At 42.6% G+C, this 15,092-nt stretch overlaps 1 protein-coding gene across 4 annotated transcripts in view; it reads left to right on the top strand.

Moving 5' to 3' along the window:
- Window positions 1–15,092, top strand: part of side (motor axon guidance molcule sidestep) — a 68,996-nt gene that overhangs the window by 30,779 nt on the left and 23,125 nt on the right. For all 4 annotated transcript variants that reach the window (XM_065865853.2, XM_065865852.2, XM_036817422.3 and 1 more), the window contains exons 3-7: window positions 10,528–10,660; window positions 11,717–11,931; window positions 12,012–12,122; window positions 12,815–13,027; window positions 13,630–13,799. In XM_065865853.2, coding sequence (XP_065721925.2) covers window positions 10,528–10,660; window positions 11,717–11,931; window positions 12,012–12,122; window positions 12,815–13,027; window positions 13,630–13,799 — 842 coding nt within the window. The remainder of the gene's footprint in view (window positions 1–10,527; window positions 10,661–11,716; window positions 11,932–12,011; window positions 12,123–12,814; window positions 13,028–13,629; window positions 13,800–15,092) is intronic.

The raw sequence follows: 15,092 nt of genomic DNA, 5'->3' as shown, positions 1-15,092 counted from the left end.
ATGAGTCATGCTTACAATAAATATCAAATGGAAATATGTATCTAAACAAATGAAGCATTGCCTTTTAAACCAATAACTAAATATCTATAAAATATTTTATATAAAATATAAATTTCCAAAGAGTTGCACCATATATTTTCAAGCTTATAACATCTTTAAATATAACATTTTTGCAAATTGCTGCTTTTTGCAGAAATATAAAAGGGCTAGATACCAACTGAGTGTTCTAAAAAGCCAAATACTCTTTTGAAGTTTGCACTTTGGAGTTTTCTTTGAAAGTATACAAAAACCAAAAATAGAACACTATTGCACATTGCTGGCTTTTTGTGTTGAAAAAAACTTGCAGCAAAAAGAACCCATAAAATGCTAAAAAATGTTTATGAACTGCAGAAAAGCGCTAAATTAAGAATTATGACCGAATTTTAAATAGAACTCTATGTTTATTATATTTTCCATAAAAATAAAAAGACATAAGTTATTTTTGAAGTGAAACATTTTTGAGGACAAATCGGAATGCTAATGCGGTGATCATTTCTCATGGTTTTTTCTTGCTCTGTGCCATATATTTGATATATGGACGATAGGGGTTTATGTCCCTTAAGCAGCGGGCCAATGTGTTGAGGTCTATGGCCACTTGAGCTTGGAATTGAACTCGTTGCCGATTTGGTTTATGGCTCTAGAAATTGAAAGGCGCAAGTGTCAAATGCAGGCAGCAAAGGAAAAGAGGAAGGGGGGTGAAAGGCGAAGAAAGTGGAGCTCTAATGTGTGTTTGTTTTGCTTTCAGCTGGGGTCGGAAATCGAGGGGATCGAGGGTTGAGTGCCACTAAATCATCTAATGCCCCTGCTCATTAGCAATCAATGCACAGCAGTAGCAGCAGCAGCAGAAGCAAACAACAACATTTGCTTCGGCAGCAAAGCAAAAGCAGAAGCAACAGCAAAGCAGAAGCAAAAGCAAAAGGCTGCCAACACTTCACACTTCATTGGAGCGCCGCCTTTGAGTCACTGGTGAAATGGCGCTAAACACACACAAATAACACACATATTGGAAGGGGGGTTGGGGGTGAACTCGAACGATTAACAAGCAAATTAGCATGAAATTATTTCAAAACAGGCGCACACAGTAAATAAATCAATTAGCTCAACAACAAAAAAGAGCAATCAGCAGCAGCAAGTGCCGAGCTTCGAAGGAGGTCGCGACAGCCGGCTCATTGGTAAACAAAAGCGAACAATTAAAAGCTTTTCCAGCATATGCACAACACATTGCTGCACTTGGAAAAAGGGAAGCCATTAATTCAAGACATTTCCCACACTTTTAGCTGCCAGATAAACATACATTTCTAATCAAAAAGGTAGCATGTTTGGATCCAATTTTACATTCTGAAGTAAGATATCATTATGCGATACGGGTTCTAATGGAATACGATCATGGAAAATTGAAAAGCTTAACTCTTTAAAATAAATTTCCATTGGTACTGCTTCTATAGAATATACATATACGTTTTCATCTATGAAGCCTCTTAAAGGATCTGCCAAAAAACATACCCATTTACTCATTTATTTTCTTATATTAATAGTATTTAGTTTTTTGAAAAAAGGATAAGTTATTTAAGTTACTAATTTAACTTTTTAAAAATACATTGACAATATATCTATGATTTTAAAAGATGGAATATTAAGATTCTTTATTTTTGAATGCTTGGGGGTAGGCCAAAAATTGGGCCAAAGTGCCAGTCAACGCTGCCGCTTTTTCCCATGACTTGGCATCATCTGCATTTGCATCTGCGATTCCACTTGTCATGTGGGGGGTGTTCGAAAGTTGCGCTTGATGGCAAACGCAGATGCAGAATACGGAACACAGAACGCAGAACACAGATATGGATATGGAGCCAAAGATATGCAGATACGCGCTGGCAGGCAGCTGCACTTGCCCCGTCACATTATTTTAATTATTTGTTTACGCAAGACAAACAAACTTGCAGGCGGCACTTGTCTTGTCTTGTTTCTGGATCGTCGTTAAAAGTTACGAGCTGGAATTCAGAGTTCTGAGAACCGACTGAACTGGGAAACTGGCCGAAAACAAAGCCAAGGCGCCTAATTAGCCCTCCCGCTTTGGCGTCATGCGAATTTGTCAAATTAAGCGGCAGGCGCGCCGCTTCAGCTCCAATGAGTCAGCTGTTCGGCATGCCAGTGTCAGAATTAACGTTCCCGAAAATGTGCAGGCAATTATCGGGGCCAGCTGGCAGCGGAAACAAAAAATGGCAGAAAAAAAATGTAAAATCCGAGGACAAACTGGCTTTTTGGCAGGAGGAACAGACGACAACATGCAGGATGCGCGGCGCCAACATCTGCAGGAGAAAAACCCGAATCAGCCGCCGAATAAAATGAAAAGTCGGGGCGAAAAGTGGGCGAGGACAGCTCTAGTGAAGCGACACTGATTAAAAAATTGTTTGACAAGAAATCAGCGCGACATTTGTCCAACTGGAGAGTGGAAAATGGAGCCGGGACTACAGACTACAGACTACGGAATACAGAATACGAACTGCAGACTGTCGCCTGTTGACTGCCTCTGGGATACTCGTTCAACAAAAAAAAAAGGAAAACAGCAAAAAACACTAAAGTGTCGCTGTTAATTCGGCGTAAATTTAATTGTCAGCTATAATTAAATTGATTTTCACTCCGGTAGCAAACTGCTGACTGGAGGCATGGCTCCCATGACTGCCGTGCGTTGGCCCGAAGTGGCGCCCAATCAGCTTCAATTTTCCCTGTCTTCCTTTTCAATTTTCCGATGGCTCTGGAAAAAGCTCCTCCTTTTTTGTACAAAAATTTGATTTATTTAAATCGGAATTACTGGGCTCTCTATGGCAAACATTTACGCATTTTTCTGTTTCTCTACAAATCCCAAAAATATGTCCCTGGGCCCCGGGCATCCCCAAAAGAATATATAAATACATATTTTTTGTTGGTGCGTGGGCAGAGAAATTAAATTGCATTAAAAACACATAAAAATATTTTAGGCCAGCCCGGGTCAGGGGGAATTTTTCGAAGCGGCTACAAAGCTATCAAAGCGTATAGTGTATAGTATAGTGTAAATATGTGTATAGGCCTAAGATCTAAATTTGTGGTACCTTTCACAGGGACGTGGGCTAGGGGGTTTATGACAGATAATATAGTGCTATGACCTTATAGATATTTTAATATTAAATATATGTATACTTACTAATTTTCTGTATATTTTTCTTGTAGTAGAAACTGGAATCTTTTAAAAACTAATCTATAGATGGCGCCTAAAGTTAATTGTGGGGAAAGAAAAATCTTTCAATAGAACCCAATCATTTTTTATTAAAAATTAATAGCCTTTTAAACTTGAACTAATATAATATATATTTTTACAAGATTACTTAAAAAGGAAAAAGTAAATATTTTCTTAGCAAACCCCTTTTTACCTGACAGGCGACTACGCCCCTGACCTTCTGGTGCTCTGATGCCAGAGGGCCGAGTTCTTTCGAGCATCGCGCTGTTTCGAAAAACTGGCACAAATTCAAAAATGATTTTTACGCAATTTTACGACAACTTGAAAAGGAACGGGCTATAAATAAATTGCCCCTTGGTTCGGTCGAACTATTTGTAGTTCGTATCTGTGAGTTACTTTTGTGCTGCTGCCTGTGACATGGGTATGAGTCACAAGGGGAGGCAGCCAGTCGCTGTCGCATGTTTACCTACGAAATTTGCCTTGTGCATTTTAATTGAAAATAATAAACACGCGTGTAAATAATGTGGCATGCCCCCCCGTGTCAGAGCCACAAAGCACCCCGTCCGGCCCCGGAATATTTGGCCCAGTTTTGAGGTTGCTGCTGCTGCTTCTCTGCTTTCTGCTCCTGTTTGCAGCCCGGCGAGCTGTGTCCTGTCGTGTCCTGTAACGGCGTCGGGGCTCCTCTTCAAAACCTCCAGCTGCAAGTACAGCAATGGCTCGTGTTGCGCAGCATGTGTTGCATGTTGCTGTTGCAGCAACAGCAGCAGCAGCACAGCAGCAATGCTGGGTTGGCGGAAAATATCCTGCAGCAAGTCGTTGCCATATTTTACTTTTTAAATGCCGTGCGGCTGCTTTGTGTGCCATTTGCTGGCATTTTAATTTATTTGCTCATTTTCACTATGTTTTCACTGTTCTCCCGTTTTCAGTTTCGTTTCCCAGCTTTTTCGACTGGTTTGTGGTCCCCAGACTCGGCGTTTATTAAAACCAACACATTTCACAGCTCGAGTGAGGAGCGGAAATTGAGCTGACTAGTCGGGGCTTTCAGGATTCAATCCTGCTCGTGACACCAGAAAGTGTATTTGACTTTCGTCCTGCCACGTGGCTGGTTATTTTTACATTTGACCCGAAATTAAAAGCGCATAAATTTGTGTAATTCATGGACAAGTGCACCAGCTGCTGTGGTTGCTGCAATTCCGGTGGAGGCGTAACCCACATTCTTCTCGTGTAATTGGTACCCAGTAATTTACGCGCCATTAGAGCGACCTGTCGAACCTTCTGGAGCGATGACCTCCAACCTGCCCACCTTCGATGCAATTAACATGAAATAAAATTGCAACGCAGCCGCTGTTTGCATTTTGCTATTTTCTGTAATTGCGGTGCTCTGAAATTTTAATACGCTGCAAGTGGCATTCAATCAATGGCAATTAAAAAACGGTTTGAGCAAATAAATAATTAAACACAAGCGGCCAGGTTGCGTGACCCATAAATCAAGGAAATCAGCTTACAGCAAACATTAACCAAAGCCGCAACTAATTTGGCCATTAATAATGCAGGTCGGTCCATGGAGCATAATAGGATTCCTGTTTAGACTGGCCGAGTGCTGCAATGTGGTCACATTCACTCTCTGAATTTAATGTGTTGCTTAAATGCCCCGCCTGCAGAAGGACTCTCGAGCTAAGTCCCCGAAGCCCCCAGCAAAGTCGCAGCAACAGTTGCGATGAAGAAAAAACCCAACAAGGAGCCAGGACATCGGGGCAAAAACAAAAAAAAATATATATATAAAAACAGCCACGTAATGGCCGACAACAAGGACAACAAAGCGCTGACTGGAATATTTTTCGTATTTTATTATTAAATCACGTAGCCAGTGCAATACGGCGTCCAAAATGACAGCGAACGCATTTTAATTGAAAGCAAAGGCAGCGCCGAGAAAGAAAGGTCGTTTCTCGGGCTCTGAAAAATCTTGGGGGAAAAAAAAAGATGAAAACCTAAAGCCAACTTGAACCGATGATGTGGCACAAGCAGACGAATGGGGAAAATGGGCTGGGAAAATCGGCTGGGAGGTTGGGAAATGCTGGTGGCTAGTGGGCGTTTTGGAAAACGGCGAGCTAGCGAGTGAGTCGCGCTTCTGCAAGAGACTTTGGCCGGGAAGTTTTCTAATTGAAAATGGCGTCGCAAAATTTAATTTGAAAACTTTCACTGCCAGGCCGGCGGAGTGCCGGCTGACCCACAACGACATCGACAACGACTTGCCAGATTTGTGAAAAAATCCCCAGCTGAACTGCGAGAAAAATCTGGGATGTATTAGGGGCGTGGCAGTGGTTTCGGTTAGCTACTTTAGACGTCCACAGGTAAATGAACACTTTGCCAACACACGAATAAAATGTTTTATTTAAGAATGTTTTGATCCTACCACGTATACCATAAAAAATATCAATGTAAATTTGAGCTTTAAAAAATCATTGATTTTTATGTGATAAGTTATATACATATCTACATGTTGACCTATAACCTATATAACTATTGTAGCCATTTGAAGAATTAATACAGAGTTCAAACAACAGTTTCACCAAATATTTCTGTAATGCTGATTTTAGCTATGAATTGATTTTTGGATCAAGTGACCATAAAGAGTTTTAAAAAACCCCATGGTTTTTATAACTATACAAAAACGTTCATTAAAATATCTAATTTTTTGGCAAAGACCTTAGCACATTTATATTTTATAAACCTTTCTTTTTAGATTTATTGGTTCAATTCTCCTCTTACATAAATTACAACAATTTTGTAATGCAACTTTAAGCCTTTATTTCTCTCAGTGCACACACTTGTTATTAATAAGCCTGCAAAAGAATGTTGGGGAACATTTCATTTCAGGGGGCCGCCAAGAAATATTTCGCCTAATTGAAACGCCTGGCGCGAACATTTGTTGCTCGACTTCTTTGGCGCCATGAATTCGCGACACTCGCCCAAAACGTTTGGTCTTTAAATAATTTTTGAGCCATTTTTCTTGCTTCGCTTGTCCCCAGCGAAAAGGGAGCTGCTTAATTTCTACATTACCAGTGTTCTGGCCGAAAACGAAGTAATGCAAACAAAGAGCTACGAGAACACAAGAGTCATGTACTCGTGTTGAGCACTTTTTGGGGTTTATTTGCCCCCAAAGATGGCGGCAACCGGAAGTGCACACACACACACACACACACACGTACACACAGAGAAGAAAAATACGCAGAGGCAAAGTCAAAGGCTGAACTAAGGAAAACAAAACATTCTGGCATTTCTAATTATAAGTAAATATTCATACTCGCATTTCTGTGTGTGTGTGTGCGAGTAAAGCACTTTAAAAGTTATTTACACACACACACACACACACAGGCTGAATGGAGGCAACCATGTTAGGCAGCCCGTAATGCATGCTAAAAAGTGTGAGAAAGTACATTAGGGTCACTGACGACTTTGACTACACTACAAAGGGGCGTGGCTGGGGGGCGTGACCCTACAGCAGCCGGGTCAAAAAAGATGGAGGAATGGCAGCAGGGGGAGATTCGTCCGCAATGGCAACCACTTTCGCTCTCAACTTGCTACATTTTGTGGCAAGTGAGTGTGTGTGTGTGTGTGTATGTTTGCCATAATGTACAATTTAAATGTAAACAATTTGGCCCAACGCGGCAAAGGCAGCCGTGGAATAAAAAGCAGTAAGTAAGGTCGGCATTTCAGGGGGAGACAAGGGAAAATGAGGAAATGAAAAGGCCAGAGTCCGGTTGGAGGGTCTGAATAAAATATTTAAGAGCCGGGGCAGCATCGAAGAGTTACCCCATCCCCCTTTTACAAGTAGAACAGAAGGGCATATGGCAAACTGGCGCAGTGTAGCATCATCTGCTGCTGCCGCTCTGAATAGTGAAACTCAAATATTTATCTTGGCAATTGCCTGTAATTTGGTTTAGTTCCGACTTGCCACCGTTCTAAATAAACTTTTCATTAGCAGCAGCTCAAACATACATAGGCACACGCTGCGGCACTGAAAAGGGCTAAGAATCGGGAGCATATTTATGCTGAGCCGTCGACGCCTCTCTGATTTTCAGTTAATTAACTAACTTATATTTTGCATAATTGACTTTTATGTGCGTTTGGCAAACGTTTCAATCAGACCCCAACCATTCGCCAGCCACCATTTACCATTTACCAAGAAGACAAAGCCGCAACCGCAGAACAAAACCACAGTGCGCATACAGTGCGTATGTGTAATGTGTTATGTTATATGTGCTTTATTATATGTGCTATGTGCTATGTGTCAACCCCAATGGCCCGATCCGAATTCCACTCGCTTACGCTTTAAATATCAACTGAACAGAACCATTTGGCCAACACAGAAAAAATGTGCACAAATTGAAAGATTGCCAAATACACTCGATTTTTTTTCCCCTGTTACAAAACCATTGTTTTTGGCTACTGTTTACAATGACACGGCACACTTAATGGGCAGCCTGTGAGTCTTAGTTTATTTAGCCAAACGCTTTGTTGATTTTCTATTATTGTTTTTGCAACACTTTTCGCTTGCCATGGGTTTATTTTGCCCAAAGTTCATTAAACTATTGGATTGCAGCCAACAAAGCCGCAAGAAGAAAAAGAAAGAGATCAATTAAATATATCCGCTGGCTGTATTACGTAGAAATCTTAAATCTTAAAGCGACGCAGAGGCCTCCAACCACTGCATAATTAATGCAACGTTGTCTTGGGGCTGTGGCCTTGTGGCAGGGAGAAGCCGAGAAGGCTTCCCAGCCAAATGGGGCACGAAAAGCTGCTAGCTGCTACTGGTTTATGCATGCAAAGTAACACGCTGCGTATGCGTAATTTTCCTCTACTAAACTTAAAGCCTTAGGGCCATGGGGAATATGCTTAAATCGTAAAATAAAACACAATAAAAAGTGCTTGCTATGTATGATGGATCTCATCCCCCGGAGAGATCAATTCCCAATGCATTTCCCATCTTCACTTCATTCGAAAACGCATTCGAAAACACTCCATTGTTCTTAATTGGAATTATAAAACAGCCATAAACACTCAACGCATTCGATGGAAATGAATTGATCCATGCTGGCTGAGAGCCTGTCAAATGCACCGATGCACAAATGATGAGCTACCCAGAAACTCCCTCATGCAGTGAAAATTCCAATTGAATGGGGAGGTGCTCTTGTCGCGCCCTCGTTCATCGGCATTCTCGTCATCTCTGGGTTAAGTAAATTACCAATGGCTAAAAATAGCCAGAAATAATGCGATGTGTCAAAACAAAACATCAAAAACAAGGGTGGGTCGCAGGTAGACTCAGTTTTTCGCCTTGGAACATTCGGAAGACTTTGGAAGACACATCAAAGACGAGGACGACGGGCCTGCCAATAGAAGAATTAAATGTGGGCATAAATCATTAGGAACGAGCAGACGATTGCCGCTAACAACTGGGCGAATGCCAGCGGCAATTAAAAATAGATCTGGATGAGATTGGGAGTGGGAGTGGGAGTGGAGCACATCAAAAGTGCTCCCAGCTCTATGCTGGGATGCTTAATTGGTCAGGAAGAGGAGTGGGGTTCCGATTCCGATTCCCCTTCCGCTCGAGGGGATTGTGCAACCACATGCGTGACCCAAGGCAGCCATGATTTAGATTTAGACACTGCCATTTGGCCTCGCACATCCGGGGTATCCGGGGTATCCGGAGATCCGGGGCCATTCATAAGGATTTACGAAGCTAGGTGTCGTCTTCGCTCGTTTGGTCGCATATTTGCACAGCCTGCCGCAAGCCAAAGCGTTTGACAAATTGCAACGGCAGCGGTGGCGGCAGAGCTCCGGCAGCAGAAGCCATTTTGTTTGCCATTTTGCTCAAGTTGTCAGCGAGTAAGCGCCGGCAAGTATGCAACGCATAACAAATGGCCAACTCTTTGGTTTTTGCGGCCAAAAGAACACAGCTTAGAGCGCTGCCCTGTGGGATTTCAATAATTTGCGAATATTTTTGCTGCTCCCGCACATGCAAATATATATATATTTTTTTTGTTTTTCTCTAATCCCATATACCCGCTCGTAAAAAAAACATTGCAACATCAAAGAGCAACGAAAAATATATTATTCGAGTATTTTTCGCCAAATGAAAACTTTCGCCTGGTGTCGCTGGCAATGAAGCCATAAAAGCTCAGCCGATCGAGTTGGGAATTTAAACTGCACAAATAAACTCGGGGGCAATTTAAACACAGTGTTTTGCTTTAAGGAACCAGATAACGAGGCACCGAGAAAAAACGAAACGACAGCCGCATTATTGTTCAGGTGGAGCAAAAATAAAAGAAGCCGCTCAGGCGGAAACAATGTGGAAATTTTACAGGTTGCCCCCTGTCAAATAAAATAACACAAAACATGGGCCCAGCACAAATTCACAAGAAATCATATTCATTTTTTTTGTCGAATCAAAAAAGGAAAGATATATATATATATATATAGTATTGGGAGAGAAAAACCAACCCACAAGGACCAAAAAAGAAACATCAAGCGCGACAACGGCAAACTGATGACGCTGGTGACGACAACCGGGAAACGGAACGGAAGACAACAACAATACTTGGGCGGTACCAGGTGGTGGGCGGTTCCAGGGGGCGTGGCCCTTGAGCAGGTGTGGGCGCTCAGGCATTTCCCGCGCTTTTTTGGGGGCGGGGCTGCCGCGAATGGCAAGCGGAAGCTTTGTGTTAAAATAACAAACAATCAGCCGAATCATGCAGGAAGTGCAAATAATAAATAAATATATATCGAACGGCAGGGTATGACTCCAGGATCAACTTCGATTGCCGGCGACAGTTCTCTGGCCTGGCTAATAAAATGGAAAAAGTGAGAAAAACAGAGAAAATGTCCTTTGAAAATCAAGATGTTTTGAGTTGCAATGGAAAAAGGGAGTTACGATGAGCAATATGACAGTTTCTTTTCAAACGGAACCTTTAAATAATAAAGCTTTTTATAAATGTTTTAAATAATTTAACTATAAATATTTTAACCCTGAAAGGTACCTAAAATTATTGGGTAATATCACGAAAATATTCTTGAAATGCGTTTTACTTAAAACTGAAATGTGAGCATTTTTTTAGATTTTGTCAAATCAAAACTTATATAACAAATCTTTTAATGAATCAAATTTTTTTTTAATCTTGTTATTTATTTTAATAAAATACATATTTTTTACTCCTTTTAGATTGTAGGTTACTTTCTCTCCGTGCATAGAAATAATATACTTTCTTTACCACCCACAGTACCCGCTCGATTGGTTTGGGCCGCCTTGGGCAAAACCGTGGAGCTGCCCTGCGACTTGACCCCGCCCACCTCGCAGGACTCGGTGAAGCTGCTGCTGTGGTTCAAGGACACCACCGGCATTCCTCTGTACAGGTGAGCGAAACTACTTCCCTATGCGTTCTGGTTATCCCCTGGGTCACTGGTGCGTAATCATCCACTCGAAGAGTCTGCCAGACAGCCTTCCATCCATCCATCCATCCGTCAGGAGTGTGAAATAATCGTCAACATCCCTTTTCTTACACCTAACGTGTTTTATTTTTTTTTTTTGCCGAGCCGAGCGCTTTTGGCTTATTTCCGGCAGCTGCCACACATATGTGCGTACAATGTACATGTGAGGATGTTGTATTTTTTTTTGCGGGCAAGGATGCGCCCGTCATAATCCACTTTGTTATAATAAATGTAAAGCACATCCGATTACGGCTGTCGTTGCTAAAGTGTAGCAAATTTTCACGCACATGGAGACCCCGAAGCCATCGGCCCTCACACACAGGGATTTTTATAAATTTGCGCTGATAAATTTTCAATATAAATTGTGGCAGCCAGCGTGTGCCCTGCATGCCAAGTGGAAATGCCTTCCGACTTAGCGTGCGGCAGCCGGGAAACACTCGGAAAACTCTCTCTCGGGAGTACTCATTAGAAGGGGTTTTATGGATGGATGAAGAGATTGGTGGATGGTATTTGGGGGGCTAGGGATCTGTGTCAGCCAGTCCTGTGCACGTGAAGTGGCCGGCACTCGATAATCATAAGCGGGGAAAATGCAGCAGGAGCACTGGCCAACCCAAAGGTCCTGAAATAAACTGAGAAATTTACTAAAACAGCAACAAATTACTGCAATTTGCGCAAAGCTGCCAAAGTCGCGGAGCTGGGGGGGTGGAAAATATGCTCCAAACAGGACAAAGACAGACGAAGGACCTGAGCACTCCATACTAAACTTCTGGTTCTACTGGCTCTCATGGTGTGCAAATTGAGCGTCATTTTTTATGGACCTAAATTATGCGAGGGGGCGGTCGAACGGAACGGAACGCATATGCTTATTTATGATATCTAATAATCGCTACATGATGCCACGCCCCCACACTTGTACCCCTGCCTTGGTTTTCCTGGATTTCCCTTGATTTTTCTTGATTTTCCCTTTTCGGTTTTCCACAGCCTGGACTCGCGGGGCGGAAACGTGAAGTTGGCACCCCATGCGGCCATAGCTAGCGATCTGGGGCAGCGTCTGTTCTTCAGCATCGGCGATAATCCCAAGGATTCCCGCCTGCAGATCAACGATGTGAAGCCGGAGGATGGCGGCGTCTATCGGTGTCGCGTCGACTTCTTCAACTCCCCAACGCGCAACTTCCGGCACAACCTGACCCTAGTTGGTAAGTGGCGATATTATATGGTGGCGGCATTGCTGGCTCCCAAAGTGGCCACATTATCCTGGTTATGGTATCCATTTCAGTGCCTCCCGAGGAGCCGCGCATCTTCGATGCCCAGGGCAAGGAGATATCCCAGATGGCAGGACCCTTCCGAGAGGGCTATGAGCTCTTCCTCTGCTGTCAAGTGCGGGGAGGTGAGTAGTTATCGGATTCAAGTTTCGGACTGCAGTTGTCAGGCGGTGAAGTACTGGCTACATGGTAAACAAATAAATGGAATATCTGATAGATAATCAAATTTTATAAATAAAGCTTAATTTTTAAGGGATTATTTTACGTAAACTTAACTAAATGTGACAAAAATAAGTCGGACTTAATGTGAAATCATGATAAATTAACAAAAACTATACACTAATTATTTTAAATATAAATAAGCACCCTGACTTATTTTAAATAAGTGAAATGCATAAATTATCAGTAAATGTTTAGGCATAAATTAAAAATCGCATTAGCTTAACAACCAATAATCTCTGCTGTTGCTAAGTCAGAAAGCAGTGTTAATCCCCTTTAATTGCCAACTGTTTTTCACCGTGCACTTAAACGCACTTTATGCGGTGGTTTGACCCACTTATCCATGGTGCGTTTAACTGTATTTGTCAGTGCCACAGCCACCGCAGTCCGACGCATTGTTTGCCATGGCACTCAGGAGTGTCAATTGCAACCGGTGGCAAGAATCCTCCATGTCCTGCAGCCCCCCGAGGGTAATGCATATCAGCCAGATGGAATGGATAGACCCGCATTCTATCTGGCTGAAAGCGAGCAGCTGCCTTCCCCCTGCTGATGTAAGTCACAACCCACTGAGCGCTCTTCCATCTCTCTTTCTCCCCAGGTCGCCCCCCGCCCAAGGTCACCTGGTGGCGCGATGACACCGAGCTAATCGGCACCAGCCACACCTCCGTGGAGGAGGGCACCACCGTGATGGTTAATCAGCTGCTGATTGGTACCACCACGCGGGACTTTTACGGAATTCGCATCGAGTGCCGGGCGCAGGGAACGCGACTGGTGGAGCCCGTCCGCAAGGATGTCACCGTGCAGGTTTACTGTGAGTATCCCCCCTCCTCCCATAAATATTTGCATTTCATTACCTTAAAGTTGCGCCAGCTACTTGCAAATAAAAGTTTTGCATTTCACTTAGAGACACGAAAACATTCGCTGATTAGTAGTCTTGTTGACCGAAAGATCCTTTTACCTTCTTTGCTGTAGGAAAAATGTTGTCTAAAATATATAAAAACACTGATATACCTTTTGAAGATATGGGTTTTAAGCAGATGGCAATCAAATCAAAATATTTTAAAGCCATCTCTTAAAGTAAAAAGCATTTAGTTTATGTAAAAAGATACAGGAAGTTTTTGTAAAATAAGAATTGCTCAGGAAAGACTTAAAACAAATTTTTAATTTATAAAAAACAATTTTTAGAAAATTTTAAAATCAATATTATTAAAAATACAAAATTAACAAAGGTAAAAGGGTGATTTTTAAATAATTATTATATAAATGCTTTATACATTTTTATACCTCAAATTTTTATTTGATAGTGTAAAGATTTCCTAAGTAGTGCTAAACTGCAATAAGTTTTCCTGTTTTAAACCAAACGTAGGTACTTAGCTATAAATCCTAGTTATATTATTTGGTCCTCCATCCCAGTGAAACCTGTTCGCGTGAAGATTGCCACTCCCAACGAGCTGCTGACCGCCGGCCAACCCATGCCCATTCGCTGCGAGTCCTGGGGCTCGTATCCTGCGGCCAAGATCACCTGGCTGCTCGATGGCGAGCCCATCCGGAATGCCGAGGTCACCGTGCACAGCGACAAGGAGGTGAGTAAATTTCCCACCCAAATTGCCCCAAATTGTCGGACTATTTTAAGGGGCGAGGGGACGCAAGGAGAGTGTATCCCGGGCGAGGAGAAAGTTTTCATTCTTGTTGCCTGTTCCCAGGACAACGCAACTTTGTGCCGGAAAATTTGCTTCGAGCGTTTGACATTTGATAGCTGGCCGCAGTGCAGCAGGCACTTGTACACATACACATATATATAAAAGCCCGGGATGGGAGGCGCTTAATAGCTTCAGATTCGGGGACAGCAACAACAAAGGCAACCCGGGCGACCACTGGGTGACCCTAAATGCGAGCAGGACAAACTTTTCCAGTTTTCCGCCAGCCGCAGAAGGACACTGAAAAGGATTAGGGTATCGGGAGGGGCAGGAGGAGAGACGAACCTCCGCTTCTTTGATGAACTGCATTGGCGAAAAGTTTCGGCCAAGCTGCACAAATTTGCACTCCATGGCCCCGGCTAATGTGCGAATTTTTATTGGAATTCATGGGGCCCTTTAGCAAATGGAAGCAATTTTTTCCACTTCAACTCGCAATTTATCAGATCCTTCTTCCAGTGCTTTTGGTGATGTCTCAGTTTTCGGGATCCATTAGTACGCTTTCGTGGTGGCACTGGCACTGCCTTTTTCGCTTTCTAATTATGCCATGTAAATGGATAGTTGCTGCCAAACGTCGCCAGGCATTAGTCAACTCGTGCATAACCGACTCGACTTCGATCCCAGGGACAGATTTCCACATATACACATGGTCCTGAGCTTGTTAGTTTCCCTGACCTGGCTGCGATTGTTGCCAAAACGTGGCTCGACTTTGGTCCCTGTAGCTGGTTGATGTCGTAACTTAATACCCGGTTTGCCATGAGCTCCTCCTGCGCTCCTCCGCTCTATCCCCGCTTTTCCGAGGGCTGACTGGGCTGGGCTGCAAAAAAGACATCGGCTTAGCTCGAAATTCGAGTCATTATTTTCAAAGACCGAGCTGGAAAATGCTACTCGAATGGCCACAGCACATACCCTGAGCTGAGGCAAGTTGCCCATCGAACTGGGGCATATGACAGTCCAAAAAGAGTTTAAGTTTCACTACAAAGTATCTGCAGATAGAGTGTATCTTAATCAACTTGGTATATACAACATTTCAAATAATAAAAGAAAAAGGTTTGGGGTTTTTAAAGTAAGAGGGAGTGAAAATAAAATGTAATAAACTTAATAAAATGTTTATAAGAATGTAAGTCAATACAAAATGTTTTATAAAAATTTACTTGGCCTTTAGGCTTAACTTTGATATTT

This window comes from Drosophila suzukii, chromosome 3 (genome assembly GCF_043229965.1).
Source record: "Drosophila suzukii chromosome 3, CBGP_Dsuzu_IsoJpt1.0, whole genome shotgun sequence".
In the NCBI taxonomy this organism is placed as follows: Eukaryota; Metazoa; Arthropoda; class Insecta; order Diptera; family Drosophilidae; genus Drosophila; species Drosophila suzukii.
Note: the sequence above shows the minus strand (reverse complement) of the source record. Positions and strands in the feature narration are given on the sequence as shown.